Below are 19,385 nucleotides of genomic sequence, written 5' to 3' on the forward strand. Positions count from 1 at the left end.
AAGCTCACAGAGTGGATTGGTTTTATGTGTTAGCCGTATCACTTCTAGTAACTAGCAGTGAATAGAAATTACACTCCATGCTGCAAAGAAATGAATGAAAGAATCCACAAAGGGAAGAGAGAAGGGAGGGAAACAGATGTTAAGCTGGCTCTGACTCTCAGGTAACATGCCATATTTGAGGTCTTGCAGACAGGGAAGACATAGGAATAGTCAGTGGGAAAGGAGATATATGAAGTGCTTCTCATTGCCCTACTTCATTTGTTGAAGAGGCTGCCCTTTCTGGTACTAAAGGTGGTAGAAACCAGTGGCCTTAAGATGATGACTGTGGCACTAGTGGGAGGCTGAAGTGTAGGTCCTCGTCCTCCGGTCAGGTTTTAGGAACCCCAAATGCTGGCGGTCGTCTTGGTGTTCTTCTCTTTTGCCAGTGTTTCATCCATCTTCAGGCAGAAGAGATTCTTCCCTTCAAATGGGAGGTCTTCCACAGAGGGGGGGTGTGTGTGTGTGTGTCTGATAAAAGGCCAGACAATTGGATTCAAAGTTTCAGAAATATCTGGTGCTGCGATCAGAACTGCAGCAAATGTCCATGCAGTAGCAGTAGTCAGCTAAGTGGTTGTGGCAGAGTACTGAGGCACATTAGCTGGGGTGAGCCTTAGTACCTGAAGGTCTTACTGAGGGCTCACTTAAGGCACACTCTCCCAGATCTACAGTAGTGTTGATGGCATGCCTCTACTGTTTCCATCAGAGATCTATAGGGCTGCTATTTGTAGTTCTATTTATGCCTTTATTCAGTACTTCTGTCCCTCAACATAGTGTTTAGCTCTGATATTTCAGGAGAGCCAGTCCTTGTTTAATGTGAATGCCACAACCCAGCTTCCTGCAAGTGGGACCATGCACAGGCCACCTCAGAAGGAGAAGTAACTGGCTCCTTGAGAGCCTTGCTTCTGCATATTCACACTTCTGTCATCCTGTCCTTTTCCTGAGGGCTCTTTGGTTTACTGGAAAAAACCTGAGATGGTTGTAAAAAGAACAGGAGTACTTGTGGCACCTTAGAGACTAACATTTATTTGAGCATAAGCTAGAGCCCACTTCATCAGATGCATAGAATGGAACATATGGTAAGAAGATATATACACACATACAGAGAACATGAAAAGGTGGAAGTTGCCATACCAACTCTAAGAGGCTAATTAAGATGAGCTATTATCAGCAGGAGGAAAAAAAACTTATAGTGATAATTAAGATGGCCCATTTCAGACAGTTGCCTCTTAGAGTTGGTACTGCTACTCTGAAACCTGAGATGGTTGTGGCATTGTTAAAACCTCTGCTGTGAAAATTTGATGCTCTGAGAGAGGATGCTTGTGTGCCCCCCAATAAGCACATCCTTCTGGAAGGTTTACAAAACTCAGTGGTGCATCACACAAGTATGATTGTGAAGAGGCAACATTCTTGTAGAAATAGGTTACTCACCAGTAACTGTATCTTCTTTGTTTAGGTTCAGGGCATGTCATTCATAGCTGCAGTGTTGATCTTGAATTTGGATACTGCAGATGCCTTCATTGCTTTTTCTAACCTTCTGAATAAACCCTGTCAGATGGCATTTTTTCGAGTGGACCATGGCCTTGTAAGTACACAGGAAACTCTAATCCCTTTATGCTTATAGTGAAAATCTGTTCAGGTACAAGACAGAACTTCAGCAAGCGTTTATAGTCTGTTTTTCAAAGTTCTAACAAACCTATTTTTAAAGCAACAATTAAAAAATAAAACTTACTGAAAGGGGAAAACTGAATGAAATAGCTGCCCAGTACTGTGTGATGCTCAGAGATTATTATGAGCATGATTATTCTAAGTGCACCAATTTAATGCATGCATTGTAAATCGGAGCCCAGATCAGCTTAACAGACGTACAAAAATGGATTGGAAGGCACTTTTTATCCCAAATGAATAGGTTGCTAAAAACAAACTGTTAATGCTTTACAATTTGAATCAGGTTCCCCATTTCTCTCTCTCATAGCTTTGCTGTGTCAGCTCGGATTTGAAAGGTAGCTAAGGGGATTAGGCAACCAAATCCTTACTTCCTTAGGCTCCTTTGAAATTCCCAGCTGGCATGTATAACGTACTACATGGAGAAAATACCACAATTTCCAAACTTCATTCCAGTTGTTGTAGCTGTTACAAATCTGCTGTAGGTGCCTCATAAGTTTTTTTGAAAGTCGCTTTGACAAAGAAATGTGACATTCTGTATGTCTTCCCTGTTTTTCCTTTTTAAACCAGAAGTATATGCATAAAAATATGATATTAGTTTCTTAAAAGTTCAAGTGCGAGGAAAAAAAAGGAGTGGGAACAGAGTGATCACTGTGGGAGTGACTGTCAGCATTTCCTCCCTAGCCCTTGTGTAGTAGGAGACTGATACATATGACTGCTCTGTTGCAATTCCTGAAACTCATCAGCAGTAGAAGCCTTTAATGTGATAGGTTGCAACTCAATTCACATTGGCAGCAGCAAGATCAATCTTGTTCTAACTCCAGTTGGCTGCACTCAGCAATAGGGAGGGAGTACTGCTGTTGCTCATGTACACAAACACATTACCCATGAGGCTGGCAGCAGAGTGATACTTGTTAAAACAATGTTTTTATCCAGTGGAAGGTTAGTGCCCTGGTAGCCCACTGGACTGTTGCCCTACAAATCAGTTTTAGCCCCTATTAACTAAATGGAAAGTGTAGTAAACAAATACCTTTAGGAAAGTAGTGGTTGTTAGAGCTTGTGGAAATAACACTACAGTATTCCCCAATTGCCTGTCCTAGATTAAAATCCTAGGGAAAATCTTGCCACCCTACGTAGTGAGATGTAGTAAGGAAAAAGTAACCGACTTGATAGGATGATTGAGGATGAGTTTTCTGATGGTTAGTAAGGGGAGCTTGAGATGGGACGTCTTTCCAGATCCAGTGCTTATCCGATGTGCCTGTTCAACCATCTGTGGAACAGATATGATGATCTGACTCTCTGCTTCTCTAAGGTAAATGAGATTTATTGATCCAAGAGGTAAATGCAATACATCTTGATTGCCAAAATGAGAAATCGACCTATGTACTATTCATGCATTCTTCACGTTTTCTAAACTATCTGGAAATGTTCCATTTATGGCCATAGAACCATTAGTACTACTACTAGTCCTAGTAATTTAATTTTTTTTGTAGCTTGTTGAGTAATTGCTTTATTGAATTCATGTTGTTTCATGAGTCTATAATTACATATTCATTTCAGGGCTTCACTTTATTCCACGTATAAATAAAAATTATACATCCATGCTCTTGTGCTGGTCACAGTATTTGAAACTTGATATATATTTAAGAAAATGGTAGAATAACACTGTTACATACAATCTTGAGTAAAAATACCTACCAATTAATCTGTCGGGATCAAGATAAAATACCCTTCAGCTATTATTTCAGTTCTAGTAAGGCTGTCTGTCTAATGAAAGCAATACAGCACCACATTTTTCAGACCATTGTAAGAGTGTTACATAAAATACAGTGTCTGGAATGCTGTGCAATTGAAAGGCTTTAGTATGCACTGGCATTAACCTCTAAATATTAAGATAGTTTAGAAGCTAGGACTGGACGTTGCATTATCTACCTACATTTAGATTTTTTTTAAATTACACTGTAGAGAAATAGAGTTCACAGCCAGCTGCAGGAACTCTGTACTGTTACTAATGCATAATTGGACGTTTTTTCCTCCAGTTACACAGTTCCCTGCAGTTTAGTTCTGATTTTCATGTTCACTGTACAGCTTTTTCTCAATGACACATTGAATGCAGGGATTTTGCAGAATTATTGTATAATTATTTCTGTGCCATGTAATTGCTCTTTGATTGGTTGCTCTAAGTTCTTCTTGTGCTCCTTGGCTCAGTTTTCCAGCTGTTTGCTTAACACTCCAGTCAGCTGAAACAGAAAAGCTCCAGAATGTACATGGAAAAGAAGAAAAATATTAAAAAGCAAAGAAAATGGGTCTGTCAAATGGTTAAAGGGGACATTAAAAAAAAAAAACGCACTTGCTTCCATTCTTCCTTCCATCCACTTCACTTTCCCTTGTGTTGTGGTGGGACCAAGAGTCCTGCACTTACAACGGTTGTATTTCTGTTGGGAGAATCTCAGTCTGTTCCTCCCATTTTAGGGAGGAAATGTTGTAAATACCTATTGTAACCAAAAATATATTAATGGAGGGAGAGGGGAAGAACATTGGTGAGCCAGTGGGATTGAGAGAAGGCATGATGGGGGAGGAGCAAGAAAAGAGCAAATCTTTTTTGTTTTTAACTCATTAATAGTTTGCCTCTCCACCTGTGTGACACATCATATTGTGTTTTGTCTTTTATTTGGCTGTTTAATAATAAATTTCACAATCAATTTCTGTCCTATTAAAGGTCTAGTAAGGCATTGGACTGGGAGTCAAACCTGGTTCTGTTTCCATCTTTGTTACTGATTTGCAAAGTGACCTTCAGCCTTCTGTTTCCCCTCCTGTAAAATGCATGTGATGCTTACCCTCCTTTGTAAATCACTTGGAATACTATGAGTGAAAATTGTGTGTAAGAGTATAACCTCTCATTATTAACTCTCTAATAATGGTTAATAAACTTCTTAGCTTCCGACCTCCCTTTATTGGCTGTAAACTCTTCGGATTGGAATTCATTCAGTCTAAGATGATTACTGCATAAACAGAAAGCACCCTTAAGAAGTTGTTGTCGTCGTAGTCGTCGTCGTCATAATTTTCCATTACATTTAAGTGCAATAACCAATAAATTGCTTATTTCACCTGCTGGTGTTTTTCTTTCCAAAAGGAAAAGGGCCTAGATCCAAAACAATCATTTCTTCTATTGAATGGCTTTAGGAGGCTATACAGAGTGGAACTCAAACATACATGCACATGCCAGCACTTAAGCCCTTTGTGTAAACATTTGTCTGCATACTTTACAGTGTATAATTCATATTGGGGTTTTGTGCCTGTTTCAAGAAGCGGTCCTGGAAATTAAAATCCTTAAAACTTCAGTAGGAAAAAAAAAAGTTAACTAATGATTTTTCTTTTATTTTTCCCAGATGTTGACCTATTTTGCAGCATTTGAGGTATTCTTTGAGGAAAATCTGCCAAAGTTATTTGCTCACTTCAAAAAAAATAACTTGACTCCTGACATCTATCTTATTGATTGGTAAGACGGTCAGAGTACTGTATAAATGTGTACATATTAGTTTGTGTTGTCGTATACACGTTTACATAATAGATGATAAAGAGTTTACAAAATTTGTAGGGGCTTAGTCAGCATTTCTGTTTAAATACTTTCTTTCAACAAAGAACTTTGTTTCAAAACTGTCTACTGTTAAAATGTAGTTTTTATGTTAAAATTGAAACAAACTCCTATCCATGCTATAAGTAGAAACGTATTTCTATAAGCAGTTTGTGATATTCATCTAACCTTTTTATAATACTCATGGCTGAGTTGTGTCCATGCATCAGCTTATTTCACAAATCAGCTGTGTGTCAACAGCGTTTGCACCTCCCTATCTACCACACATTAGAATCTGCATTCTGGGCAAAAACTGGTAGCTATCCCATACTGCATGAGTAGGTGATAAAGTGCCTGGGAGACCTGCATATAGAACAGCACATGGGGAGCCGCAGCATGGGATTTTCTGCACAGAGCTGGAAGGAGGGAGAACCAGAAAAGCAGGTTGCACAGGCATGGCTATAAGTTTTTGGCCACACAACAATATTTCAGTGATTATGGGAAAACAAATGTTGTCTTAGGCCTCTGTCTAGTTGGATGAATTATGGTTAGTTTTCAGAGTTATTAACACAGTATTAACTGTGGTGTGTGTTGACACAAATCATGTTTATAACCAACTGTGCCACTAGTTGGTACAAACCAGTTAAAAGTTGAAGTGTAGACAGGAACATAATGTTTTGGTTTGGCAAGAACAAAAGAGTATCTGTTAGTTTCTGGCAATTGGAAGTGTTTTGAAATGTGAAATTGCCTTCAGTTAGTCCTTAATCTGACTTAGTGCCTTTTGGCTAGAAATGGAACCACAAATTGGAACCCCTTCAAATTTCAGGGTGAAGAGAGTAGATGGATATGAGGCTGCTACTGGTGTTTTGATAGTATGTTGGCTTCAGAACTCCAAGGGGACTGTTTTGCAAGTTGAGGTTTGGATACAGCTGAAATTTCATTAACGGCTGATCAGGCAAGATTTCAACCATTCGTCCTGATAGCAATCTCAGAATACAATATTTTAATGTTAAATTGGCTCAGGTTAAAAGTGGTTAATCAGTGTGTGCTATCACATCTCACATTTAATGTATCCTCTACATAAGCTCCTTTAATATAACGGGAGGCACCTTATTGTAAAGGAGTTTCTCCTCCTTAAACTACCTGTGCAGCCCCAGAGTTTTGGGGTTTGGCACACCAGCCACAGTAAATCCATACATGCATCAATGCAGGAGACTTCCTTAGATTATAAGTACTGCTAAGTAACCTAGATAGGTTTGTATTGTCCATTTTTTGTGCTGTGACTAGGTTGGATAAACTCACTATTTGAGACTGGAAAACCACATTAGCATTCGAATGTGGTCAGATTACATCCAGAAATCTCTGCCAATGGTTAAACCTGTTTTACATTTCGGCCTTAACCATACATTCTTTTCAGTTGGCTTGTTGTGCAGAGTTAATGTTTTTTTAATATTATACTTTGGTTGGAAAATGCCTTAGCGTTTAGTGGTTCAGACTGTCTAAAATGGGAATTGAATTTGCGTGCCTCCATTTTGATGTGGTCAACTGGAGACCCCTAGAAGGGATCCGATTTTCAGAAAGTGTTGAGTTCCTGTCCTCTGAAAATCAGACACTTTGAGGTGTTTAATTTTAAATACCCCTAAACTGAAGCACCTAAAATAAAAATAATACCTCTTACATAGTGTTTTTGATCAGTAGATCTCATAACACTTCAGGCTTGTATGTATGTATTCTCACCATATCCCTGTGTGGTAGGGAAGTATTATTCCCATTTTACAGATCATCAATCACTTTTGAAAACCTTGAACATAAAACTGCACAAATAGCATGAATATAATAGTCTGTACTGAAATCTAGGTTGGATATGTTAATGATCTTCAAGACTATTTATCTGTTAATGCACCAACATTGTGCTTATACAGTATTCATGGAACAAATCTTAGTCAATCCCTGTCCCAAGGTGCTTGCAGTCTGAGACCGATACATAGCACAAGACATACCAGGAGATCCAAAGGAGAGTGCAAATTTGGGGTATTCTGATTTTGCCCACTTGAATGTAAAATTGGAATGGAAAAGCTGTGGTGTAGTTTTGGAGGTGCGGGGGGTATGAACTTTTGAGAGGGATTGCAGTAATGGAAGGATGAGGACATGTTGAGTTGGGGCTGGGATGCTGTTTCATGCACAGGGCTAGCATGAAAGAAGGCATGAAAGTGGAAGTAGGAGGGGACAAAGTGGGGACAGTGAAGCTGGCATAACTAGGATGAGGAGGGGGAGACAGCTGGAGGTGCACAAAGCCTTGGAAGCAACCTTGAAAAGCTTAGGCAAGGCAAGGAGGAAGTGGGGAAGCCAGTGGAGAGGAGTCAAAGATGTCAGATAGAGCAGTGGTTCTCAACCAGGGATCAATTGCCCCTTGTGGGGGCTGTGAGCAGGTTTTGGGAGGGCCGCTAAACAGGACCAGCATTAGACTCACTGGGACCCAGAGTAGAAAGTTGAAGCCCCACTGCATGGGGCTGAAGCCCAAGGCCCCAAGTCCCACTACCCAGGGCTGAAGCTAAAGCCTGAACAATGTAGCTTCGTGGGGGTCCTGGGGCATGGGGCCCCGGGCAGTTGCCCTGCTTGCTACCCCCTGATGCCAGTCCTGGCTTTTATTGTGGCACAGGTGGGCTGTAGAGTTTTTATAGCGGGGGGCGGGGGGGAAGGGCTCAGAAAGAAAAAGGTTGAGAACCCCTGGGATAGAGCAAGGACGTTCTTTTAGCAAATCCATTTTGGACACACAAGGTGGTTATTTGGGTGTCAGAGCAGCTGGAGGGGAAGAAGTTATAGTATTCAAGGCACAAGAATTTATCTTCCAGTAAGTTTCAGAATTGATCTTTAGGAACTCCTGGAGTAAGTATCTCAACTGCTGAGTTAAGTCATGTGGAGGGAAGTGGACTTCAAAATATCCAGGAGCCACACTATAAAGCAGGGGTTCTCAAACTGGGAGTTGAGACCCCTCAAGGGGTTGAGGTTATTACATGGGGGGGTTATGAGCTGTCAACTTCTGTCAACCCCAAACCCCACTTTGCATCCAACATTTATAATAGCAGCAAAGAATCCTGTGGCACCTTATAGACTAACAGACGTTTTGGAGCATGAGCTTTCATGGGTGAATACCCACTTCTTCAGATGCATGTGGTGGAAATTTCCAGGGGCAGGTATATATATGCTAGCAAGCAAGCTAGAGATAACGAGGTCAGTTCAATCAGGGAGGATGAGGCCCTGTTCTAGCAGTTGAGGTGTGAAAACCAAGAGAGGAGAAACTGGTTCTGTAGTTGGCAAGCCATTCACAGTCTTTGTTCAATCCTGAGCTGATGGTGTCAAATTTGCAGATGAACTGAAGCTCAGCAGTTTCTCTTTGAAGGGTTTTAGCTGGGGGCTGTATGTGATGGCCAGTGGAGTCCTGGTTTCTTTCTTGGTTTTGTCTTGCAGTAGGAGGCTTCTGGGTAAAACCCCTCCAACGCATCATCAAGGATCTACAACCCATCCTGGACAATGATCCCACACTTTCACAGGCCTTGGGTGGCAGGCCAGTCCTCGCCCACAGACAACCTGCCAACCTGAAACATATTCTCACCGGTAACTGCACACCGCACCATAATAACTCTAGCTCAGGAACCAATCCATGCAACAAACCTCGATGCCAACTCTGCCCACATATCTACACCAGCGACACCATCACAGGACCTAACCAGATCAGCCACACCATCACTGGTTCATTCACCTGCACATCCACCAATGTAATATACACCATCATATGCCAGCAATGCCCCTCTGCTATGTACATCGGCCAAACTGGACAGTCTCTACAGAAAAGGATAAATGGACACAAATCAGACATTAGGAATGGCAATATACAAAAACCTGTAGGAGAGCACTTCAACCTCCCTGGCCACACTATTGCAGACCTTAAGGTGGCCATCCTGCAGCAAAAAAACTTCAGGACCAGACTTCAAAGAGAAACTGCTGAGCTTCAGTTCATCTGCAAATTTGACACCATCAGCTCAGGATTGAACAAAGACTGTGAATGGCTTGCCAACTACAGAACCAGTTTCTCCTCTCTTGGTTTTCACACCTCAACTGCTAGAACAGGGCCTCATCCTCCCTGATTGAACTGACCTCGTTATCTCTAGCTTGCTTGCTAGCATATATATACCTGCCCCTGGAAATTTCCACCACATGCATCTGAAGAAGTGGGTATTCACCCACGAAAGCTCATGCTCCAAAACGTCTGTTAGCCTATAAGGTGCCACAGGATTCTTTGCTGCTTTTACAGATCCAGACTAAGACGGCTACCCCTCTGATACTTAACATTTGTAATGGTGTTAAATATATAAAAGTCTTCTTAATGTATAAGAGGGGTTGCACCCAGAGGCTTGCTATGTGAAAGCAGTCATCAATACAAAAGTCTGAGAACCCCTGCTATGAAGGGTTTTATAAATCTTAGCTAACACCTAGTATTTCACTTGAAAAAGAATTGGAAGCCAGTGCAGTCTCCAAAGAACAAGTGATATGCTTCTTGTGAGAAATATAGTTAAGCAAGAAGACAGCCATATTTTTGTATTAGCTGAAGTTTCCAGATACCCTAAAGGTTAACTCCCAAGCAGAGCACACATGACTTTGATAACTGTCGATCCAAACTGGATCATAGCATATGTGCGAGAGGTAGTGTGACACAAGAAAACTAGAAAGGTCTGCATCTAACAGAAGTAACCCCAAGCGGGAGAGAGCACTTTCTACTGATATATGGACATCTAAAAACAGATGAAGATTCACAAGGTCTTGTATCCACCTGCCAAGATGGCCCCTTTAGTAGAGGGAATAAAGAGGAAAATTTACAACAGTAAAATCAAGTTAATCTCATTCCTCCATATTTAATTTTTCCTGAGTGATGTCCAAGGGGCTAAAAGAGGCATTAAAGTTTGCAGCTGTTTTAGCTCCCCCTAGTGTCAACTAGTTATACTTGTCAGTTTCAGTAGACAGGAAATCAAAAATTGAAATGACTTGAATTTCAAAAAATATTTTTTCCCAAATTTTTTTAAAAAGCAGCTCTCCAAAAGCTCCAAGGATTTATACGTGTGTGTGTGTGTGTGTGTGTGTGTGTATGTGTATGTATGTATGTGTGTATATATATGTGTATGTATGTATATATACACACACACTAAATTTTATGACAAGCCCAGCATATAATTACCAATTTACAAGTTATCTATCAAACAAAATAACATCCCTTCATCAAAGGAAAAGAAACAAAATTTACAGTGTGTCCAAGAGGTAAAGAAACTTAGGCTGTGTTGGATCAGGTTGGGGGAGGGAGTGCTGGAGGAAGACTTTTCTCATGGAAAATGTTGTTACCAGTAACCATCCCATTTTAAACCAGTGGCTGTTAACTCGGACTTCTCCACTGATCACGGTTGCTGTATGATGACATTGGTGGAGAGGGAATCTCTCAGGTAGCTAAATTTGAAACCATTTCATAGAATCCTAGATTAGGGTTGGAAGAGACCTCAGGAAGTCATCTAGTCCAATTCCCTGTTCAAAGCAGGACCAACACGAACTAAATCATCCCCGCCAAGGCTTTGTCAAGCCAGGCCGTAGAAACCTCCAAGGATGGAGATTCCATCACCTCCCTAGTTAACCCATTCCAGTGCTTCACCACCCTCCTAGTTAAATAGTGTTTCCTAATATCCAGCCTGGAGCACTCCCACTTCAACTTGAGACCATTGCTCCTTGTTCTGTCATCTGCTACCACTGAGAACAGCCTAGCTTCATCCCTTTTGAAACCCCCCTTCAGGTAGTTGAAGGCTGCTATCAAATACCCCCTCACTCTTCTCTTCTGCAGACTAAATAACCTCAGTCTCTCATGTGCCCCAGCCGCCTAATCATTTTCATTGCCCTCTGCTGGACTCTCTCCAATTTGTCCACATCCCTTCTGTAGTGGGGAGACCAAAACTGTACACAGTACTCCAGATGTGGCCTCCCCAGTGCCGAATAGAGGGGAATAATCACTTCCCTCAATCTGCTGGCAGTGCTCCTATTAATACAGCCCAATATGCTGTTGGCCTTCTTGGCAGTGAGGGCACACTGCTGACTCATATCCAGCTTCTCATCCACTGTAATCCCCAGGTCCTTTTCTGCAGAACTGCTGCTTAGCCAGTTGGTCTCCAGCCTGTAGCAGTGCATGGGATTCTTCCTAGTGCAGGGCTCTGCACTTATCCTTGTTGAATCTCATCAGATTTGTTTTGGCCCAATCCTCCAATTTTTCTAGGCTACTCTGGACCCTATCCCTACCTTCCAGCATATCTACCTCTTCACCCCCCCCCCCCGCCCCCAGCTTAGTATCATCTGCGAACTTGCTGAGGGTGCAGTTCTTTATTAATCATCTGGATGATGTTGAACAAAACCATACCCAGGACTGACCCCTGGGGCACTCCGCTTGATACCAGGTGCCAACTAGACATTGAGCCATTGATCACGAGCCGTTGAGCCCGACAATCTAGCCAGCTTTCTACCCACCTTATAGTCCATTCATCCAATCCATACTATTTTAACTTGGTGGCAAGAATACTGTGGGAGACCATATCAAAAGCTTAGCTAAAGTCAAGATTATATGACATCCACCACTTTCCCCATATCCACAGAGCCAGTTATCTCATCACAGAAGGCAATCAGGTTGGTCAGACATGACATGCCCTTGGTGAATCCATGTTGACTGTTCCTGATCACCTCCCTCTCCTCCACATGCCCCAAAATGGATTCCTTGAGGAATCCTCTGTGGCCTACTGCACATCTGGAGTATTGCCCATTATTCTACACCCAGGATGCCCTTCTGTGGTCACGGTAGAGGCCATAATTCTGGCTGAAGCATCTGTGACATCCAGTGTGAAGTGCAGTGATGTCTTAGCCCCTAAACAGCCTTTGCCAACAAATGCATGAACGTCCTGTCTGGAGGTTTCAGGCAACTGGTCCACAAACTTAGACATAGCTGTCCATTTTACAAAGTTGTACTTAGACAATGCCTGCCAGTGTGCAATCTGCATTTGCAGGAAGGAGGAACTGTAAATTCTTCTTCGAGTGATTGCTCATATCCATTCCAGTTAGGTGTGCGCGCCGCACGTGCATATTCATCGGAAAACTTTTACCCTAGCAACTCGGTGGGCCGGCAGGTCGCCCCCTAGAGTGGCGCCATCATGGCGCTTGATATATATCCCTGCCGGCCCACCCGCTCCTCAGTTCCTTCTTACCGCCCGTGTCGGTCGTTGGAACAGTGGAGCGCGGCTTAGCTGACCTCCACTTCCCTAGCTACTCGTAGTTCTCGTATATAGTTATACAGTTATAATCCTTTTATATATATATTTGTATAGTTATACGTTTTTTCTCTGCTAACATAGTTAGTTTGATAATTGTTAGCGGGGTTCAGGAAGTAGCCCCTTCCATGAACCCGGTGCCGGAGCCCATGCACGGCTCACCGGGTTTTAAAATGGGCTCGGCCTGCCAGAAGCCGATGCCGAAGGGAGATCCACACGACTCCTGTTTGAAGTGCCTCAGGGAATCACTTGACAGCTAAGTACCCCATTTGCAAGGCTTTTAAGCCGAGAACAAAAAGGAGCGGGGCTTTCACTTACCCCTCCACCTTGGGCGCCGAGCGATGATCAAGCGGCTGGCAGAAGCACCTCCTCGGCACCGGACCCCGCCGGTACTGCCAAGGCCTTTCGGCACCGGCCGTCGCCGGCACCGAAGTCGACTCGGCACCGCTCCCTTCCTCCGAGGTTGAGAGAGCCTACAATTCCTGCTGGTGCCTGACGGCTCCCCGGCACACGCCGTGGTAGAGCCCCCTGCTCCTGCTGCTTCCGTGCCACCTGCATCGCAGCCAGAGAGCTCGCCTAAGTCGGATGGCCCGGCACCGACACCTGCAGAGGCACCGATGACATCGGCACCGTCGATTCCAGTCCCCCAGGGCCATTGAATCCGGTGCCTGACAGCTCCCCGGCACGCGCCGTGGTAGAGCTTACTGCTCCTGCTGCTTCCGTGCCAACTGCACCGCAGCCAGAGAGCTCGTCTAAGTCGGATCACCCGGCACCGACACCTGCTGAGGCACCAACGACGTCGGCACCGTCGATCCCGGTCCCACAAGGGCCGTAGAATCCGGTGCCTGACGGCTCCCCGGCACGCGCCGTGGTTGAGCTTATTGCTCCTGCTGCTTCCGTGCCGACGGCACCGCAGCCAGACAGCTCATCTAACTCGGATCGCCCGGCACCGACGCCTACCGAAGCTCTGACGACCTCGGTACCGTCGATCCCGGTCCCACGAGGGCCGTCGAATCCGGTGCCTGACAGCTCCCCAGTATGCACTGTGGTTGAGCCTGCTGTCCCCTCCATGCTGGAGACATTACCAACGGCGAGGGATCTCATTGCCATGACAGAGTCGATGCTGCCTGACCCCGGCACCGCCGGTGCGGGTAATACAGTCTCTTCATGTGACCGTCCTCTGTCAGCACAGCAGAGCGGCACCGTTCATGATCACGGTCCCGCAGACACTCCAGATCCTGTCGGCACGCCCGACACCACTTGCAGTCCCGGTGCTGTTTTCCTCATCGGTACTGGTCGCACTCGCTGCACCGGTCGGTATCCCATTCGCCGACCCGCTATCGGCACCGTTCCGACTCCCGGCACCGCGACAGGTATCTTGACTCCTGTAGCCTCTCCCCGAGCCTCGAGATCTCAGTCGACCTCCAGGCACCATTCTGGTTGCGGGTCTGGATCTCGTTCCAGGTACCGGTACGCATCCCGGTGCCGGTTCCCGGTGCCGAGTTGGGCAAGGTCCGATAGAGTCAGAGACTCTGCCTGCGCCTTCTTTTAGTACCTCCATGGCCATCCAGACACACATGCGTGTCATCCCACATGCGCAGATCTTATGCTCAGGACCACGATTCTGATATGATGGCCAGCGGGCGCCAGCCCCGAAACCGGCCAAGAGTTCGCTGCCATCTTGGAGGACGGGGGAAAAAAGGTACCCAGAGCGTCCCTCCAGGCCTCGTTGGACGCAGCAGACTCTGCAGCCAGGACTCTGGCCTTTGGTGTCGCCATGAGGTGCATCTCATGGCTCCAGGTTTCAAACCTCCGGCCGGAGCTGCAGTATGCCATTCAGGATTTACCCTTTGTTGGTAAAGGCCTTTCGCGGCAAAGACAGCCCCAGGCTGCCAAGCCTGATGGGCAATAGGGTCCTAATGCGCTCTCTCAGCATGCATATGCCAGCGACCAAACGCAGGCCTTTCTGTCTCCAGCCGCCATACTCTGTGCCTAGCCAGAGACAGGACTTTGGCAAACGGCGAGGCCAAGGTGGTCGCAGACGAACGTCAGGACCCCTAAAGAGCCCAGGTCAAGGTCCCTTGCAATTACCACTGGGACCAAAGACGAACCTTCCAAGGTGCGCCTGAGGGCGGTGTACCAGTCACAGGCCGGGATCCCAATCCCGCTTTCTCCTGGCGTGGCCCCAGTTAATTTCAGATCGCTGGATCCTGCGCACGGTGGAGCATAGGTACCACCTCTAATTTGTTCCAGCCCTGTCCCCCCCTCAGGGACCCCTCTCACGAGCAATTCCTCGGGCAAGAGGTGCAGACACCGATGGGGGCAAGGGGTTTTACTCCCGTTATGCCCTAGTCCCCCACTCGAACGCAGGTCTCAGACCTTCCTAGTCCTGCACGGACTCAACCGGTTTAGGATAAGGTTGAGGTTCCGCACGGTATCCCTGGGAACCATTATTCCATCCTTGCCTCCTGGGGGCTACTATGCCGCCCTGGATATGAAGGACGCGTACTTTCGCAACGCCATCTTCCCTCCGCACAGGAGATACCTCCGCTTTCTAGCCAACTGTCAGTACTTCTGGTTTACGGCCATAGTCGCCGCCTACCTTCGCTGACGTCGGATATGCGTTTTTCCGTATCTGGACGATTCGCTTATCCGAGGAGACTCTGAGACACAAACCACTCAGCGCGTGGGCATCGTCACGGTCTTATTCACAGGTCAAGGCCTGATGATTACTATAGAGCAATCCACTCTGGTTCCCACGCAGAGGTTGGACTTCCTAGGAGCTATCCTGGTCTCCTACCTAGCCGGAGCCTGCTTATCACAACTGCGGTTTTAGGCGATGGCAATCATCTGAGGTCTGCAGACTTTCCCAATGACCTCGGCTCGTACTTGTCTCAGTCTCCTGGGTCCATGGTTGCCTGCAAGTTTGTAACCAAACATGCCAAGCTCCGCCTCCGTCCTCCCCAAGTCCGGCTCACCTCGGCGTACCACCCGGACAGGGAGCCAATGGTCATGGTAGTCACCGTTCCCTCGAGCACCTTAGGCTCCCTAGAGTGGTGGCTAACTCCCTCCCTGGTGTGGGCAGGGAGGCGGTTTCATCCGCCCCAGCCCTCACTGCCCCTGACGACGGACGCGTCATCTCTCTGCTCAAGTGCTCATGGTCACCTCCGAGCTTAAGGCCTTTGGTCTTCTCGGGAGCTGGCATTCCACATCAATGCCCCAAAAATGAGAGTAGTCCGCCTGGCGTGCCAGGGGTTCCAGCGGCAGCTGCGAGGCCGTTGTATCTCGGTGTTTACAGCCAACACAGCGGCCATGTGCTTCATAAATATCCAGGGAGGGACATGGTCCTCCCCCCCCCCCCCTTTTTGTCAGGAGGCCATCCATTTCCGGGACTTTTCCATGGCCCACTCCATGGAGCTGGTGACGTCCTTTCTCCCAGGCGTTCGGAACGTCTTGGCGCTTTGACTCAGCAGGTCTTTCCTGTCTTACGAGTGAACACTCTGCCCCATGTGAGGCGTTCCGCTTTCCAGAAGCGGAGATGTTGCCTCACATAGACCTGTTCGCTCACCGAGAGGGCAGAAAATGCCAGATGTTCTGCTCCTTCCAAGGTCTCTCCTCGGGATCGTTCTTGGACGCATTCCTGATGCTGTGGAAAGGCCAACTCCATTATGCCTTCCCACTGTTCCCACTGGTTCATTAGGTCCTGCTCAAACTCTGCAGGGGCAGAGCGCGCATCATCATGATCACTCCAGAGTGGTCCAGGCAGCACTGATATACCACGTTGCTCGGCCTGTCAATAACAGACCCAATTACCCTGCCACTCCACACAGGCCTCATCACTCAGGGCAACGACAGGCTTCGTCACTCGGACCTGCAGCCTCTTCGCCTCACGGTGTGGCTGCTGCGTAACTGAGCCGGGGTGACAGGAAGCCTTCCACCTGGTCAACGTACCGGGCCAGGTGGAAGCGTTTCTTCTACAGCTGCAATACGCTCGATCTTGCTCCTGCTGAGGTCTCGACCCCCTCTATTTGGCCTGCCTCTGGCCTTCAGCGGCAGGACCTGGCGGTATCATCGCTGAGGATACGCTCAGCAGCCATCTCTACCTTCCAGCCAGGCTAAGGTGGACATTCCGTGTTCTCACGCTCTATGGGTTCGAGATCCCTCAAGGGCTTGGAGAGCTTGCACCCTCGGGTGCGCCGCCCAGCCCCAACCTGGGACCTCAACCTAGTTTTAACCAGACTTATGTCTCCCCCAGTCGAGCCGTTCACGACTGGCCCTCTGATATACGTGTCTTGGACGACAACTCTCCTCGTAGCTGTTACATCGGCCAGACGGGTCTCCGAGCTCAGAGCTCTTACGAGGGTCCCGCCGTACACTAGGTTTCACAAACACAAGGTGCAGTTATGACCGCACCCGGCTTTCCTCCCTAAGGTGGTTTCGGCCTTTCATGTTACCCACAGCTCAACGCAATGGGCACAACCATTGCACTCCTTGGACATCTGTGGAGTGCTCGCATTTATATTGCGCTGCCAGAACCATTTCGTAAGGTGCCCCAGTTCTGTCACGGTAACGGGCCAAAGGGAGGGCTTGCTTGTTTTCCTCTCAGAGGATCTCATCTTGGGTGATGGCGGACTTCTGCACTTGTTATGATTTGGCTCATATTTCCCCAAGCCACATCATCGTGCAGTCTACCAGGGCTCAGGCTTCATCTGCCGCCTTGCTGGCTCGTGTTCCTACCCACGAGATCTGTCGCGCAGCTCCATTGGTCCTCGGTCCATACCTTTGCTTCGCAGTATGCCCTGGTTCAACAGGCAAGAGATGCTGTAGCCTTTGGCTCAGCAGTTTTCATTCTGCCACATTTCACTCAGACCCCACCGCCTACGTAAGGCTTGGGATTCACCTAACTGGAATGGATATGAGCAATCACTCGAAGAAGAAAAGACGGTTACTCACCTTTGTAACTGTTGTTCTTCGAGATGTGTTGCTCATATCCATTCCACACCCGCCCTCCTTCCCCACTGTCGGAGTAGCCGGCAAGAAGGAACTGAGGAGCGGGTGGGCCGGCAGGGATATATATCAAGCGCCATGATGGCGCCACTCTAGGGGGCGACCTGCCGGCCCACTGAGTTGCTAGGGTAAAAGTTTTCCGACGAATGTGCACACGCGGCGCGCACACCTAACTGGAATGGATATGAGCAACACATCTCGAAGAACAACAGTTACAAAGGTGAGTAACCGTCTTTTTTCCTGGCCGCCCATCTTTTTGGAGTTCTTCTGTGATGGGTTATCACCCCCATATGGGAGCCATGGGAACCCCTGCACCTCTTTAACCACCCAGCTGGGCTGGCCCTGCTCACACTGCTTTGCTGGTGATTCAGCCTCTCCAAGCTCTGTTAGCACCCAACACAACAGCAGGTGGCGCCACACACCAAAACTGAGCTACCTGAGTTCTGTACCTAAACCACTGAAGGACAGGCAGGCATCAACACCCAATTTCCCAGCTACTCCACCTGGCACCCTTGCTGGAGTATAAACCCAAAATTATACCATCTTGCACTGCACAGGGATCTGTACAAGGTAAGCTCATTAATAAAGTTCACCTTCCCCTCGATGTGGGAAGGATATGCAACAAATCTCTGTTACCTAAGCTGAGATTTTTTTCCCCAGACACTTCCCTCAAAGGCACCCTGGCTTAGATAAAGCAAAAACAAGTTTATTAACTACAAAAGATAGATTTTAAGTGATAGCAAACAGAACAAAGCAGATTACCTAGCAAATAAAATGTAAACTAAGTCTAACTGTCTGACATACTACATGGGATATGAATTAGCCATTTCTCACTCTGGCTGATAATAGAAGCAGTCCACCAGGTTTACATACACAGGCTAGAAATCCTTTTAGCCTGGGACCAGCACTTCCCCCAGTTCAGTCTTTGTTCCTCAGGTATTTCCAGAAGTGTCCTTGTGTAGGGAGTGAGGCCTCTAGATGATGTAACGCCCCACCTTGTATAGCTTTACCATAGGGCGGGAACCCTTTGTTCCAAACTCAGTTCCCATTCCCGCCTGTGGAAAAATACAGGTACCAAAGTGGAGTTCAGTAGTCACATGCTCTTACTGAGTCATAGCAGCCATTACTTACAGGCTGGCTGAAACATTTTACAGGAAGATTCAGCTCTTCCACAGTCCATTGTCTTTGCTGATAGGCCATCCACACTGTTTAGCGTCTTCATTGTTGTACCTGCAAGGCTAGCTGTGGGTGTTCCCAGAGTAAGCACATTTGAAATACAAATACACAGTCAATATTCATAACTTCAGATATAAAAATGATGCATGCACAAGAAAGATAATATTCAGCAAATCATAACTTTTCCAGTACACCTCTGTCAAGGTTTTTTCCCCACTTTGAACTTTAGAGCACAAAGAAGTGGGGACCTGCATGAACACTTCTAAGCTTAATTACTAGCTTAGGTCTGGTACACTGCCACCAGCCAGAATTTAGTGTCTGGCACACTTTCTGTTCCCCCAAAACCTTCCCTGGGGAACACAGATCCAAACCCCTTGGGTCTTAAAACAAGGAGAAATTAACCATCCCCCTCCTTTCCCCCCCAGACTTTCCTCTCCCTGGGTTGCCTTGAGAGGCTTCACACCGATCCAAAGTCCTTGGATCTTAAAACAAGGAGGAATTAACCATCCTCCCTCCCTTCCCCCACCAATCCCTGGTGAGTTCAGACCCAATCCCTTGGCTCTTAAAACAAGGAAAAATCAATC

General features: G+C 46.5%; 1 protein-coding gene across 3 annotated transcripts in view; it reads left to right on the plus strand.

Annotated features, from left to right (window-relative positions):
• TBC1D14 (TBC1 domain family member 14) overlaps window positions 1-19,385 on the plus strand; it is a 97,523-nt gene that overhangs the window by 69,643 nt on the left and 8,495 nt on the right. For all 3 annotated transcript variants that reach the window (XM_050947608.1, XM_050947609.1, XM_050947610.1), the window contains 2 exons: window positions 1,493-1,621; window positions 5,091-5,200. In XM_050947608.1, coding sequence (XP_050803565.1) covers window positions 1,493-1,621; window positions 5,091-5,200 — 239 coding nt within the window. The remainder of the gene's footprint in view (window positions 1-1,492; window positions 1,622-5,090; window positions 5,201-19,385) is intronic.

The sequence above is a fragment of the Gopherus flavomarginatus genome, chromosome 3 (assembly GCF_025201925.1).
Source record: "Gopherus flavomarginatus isolate rGopFla2 chromosome 3, rGopFla2.mat.asm, whole genome shotgun sequence".
Taxonomy (NCBI): Eukaryota; Metazoa; Chordata; order Testudines; family Testudinidae; genus Gopherus; species Gopherus flavomarginatus.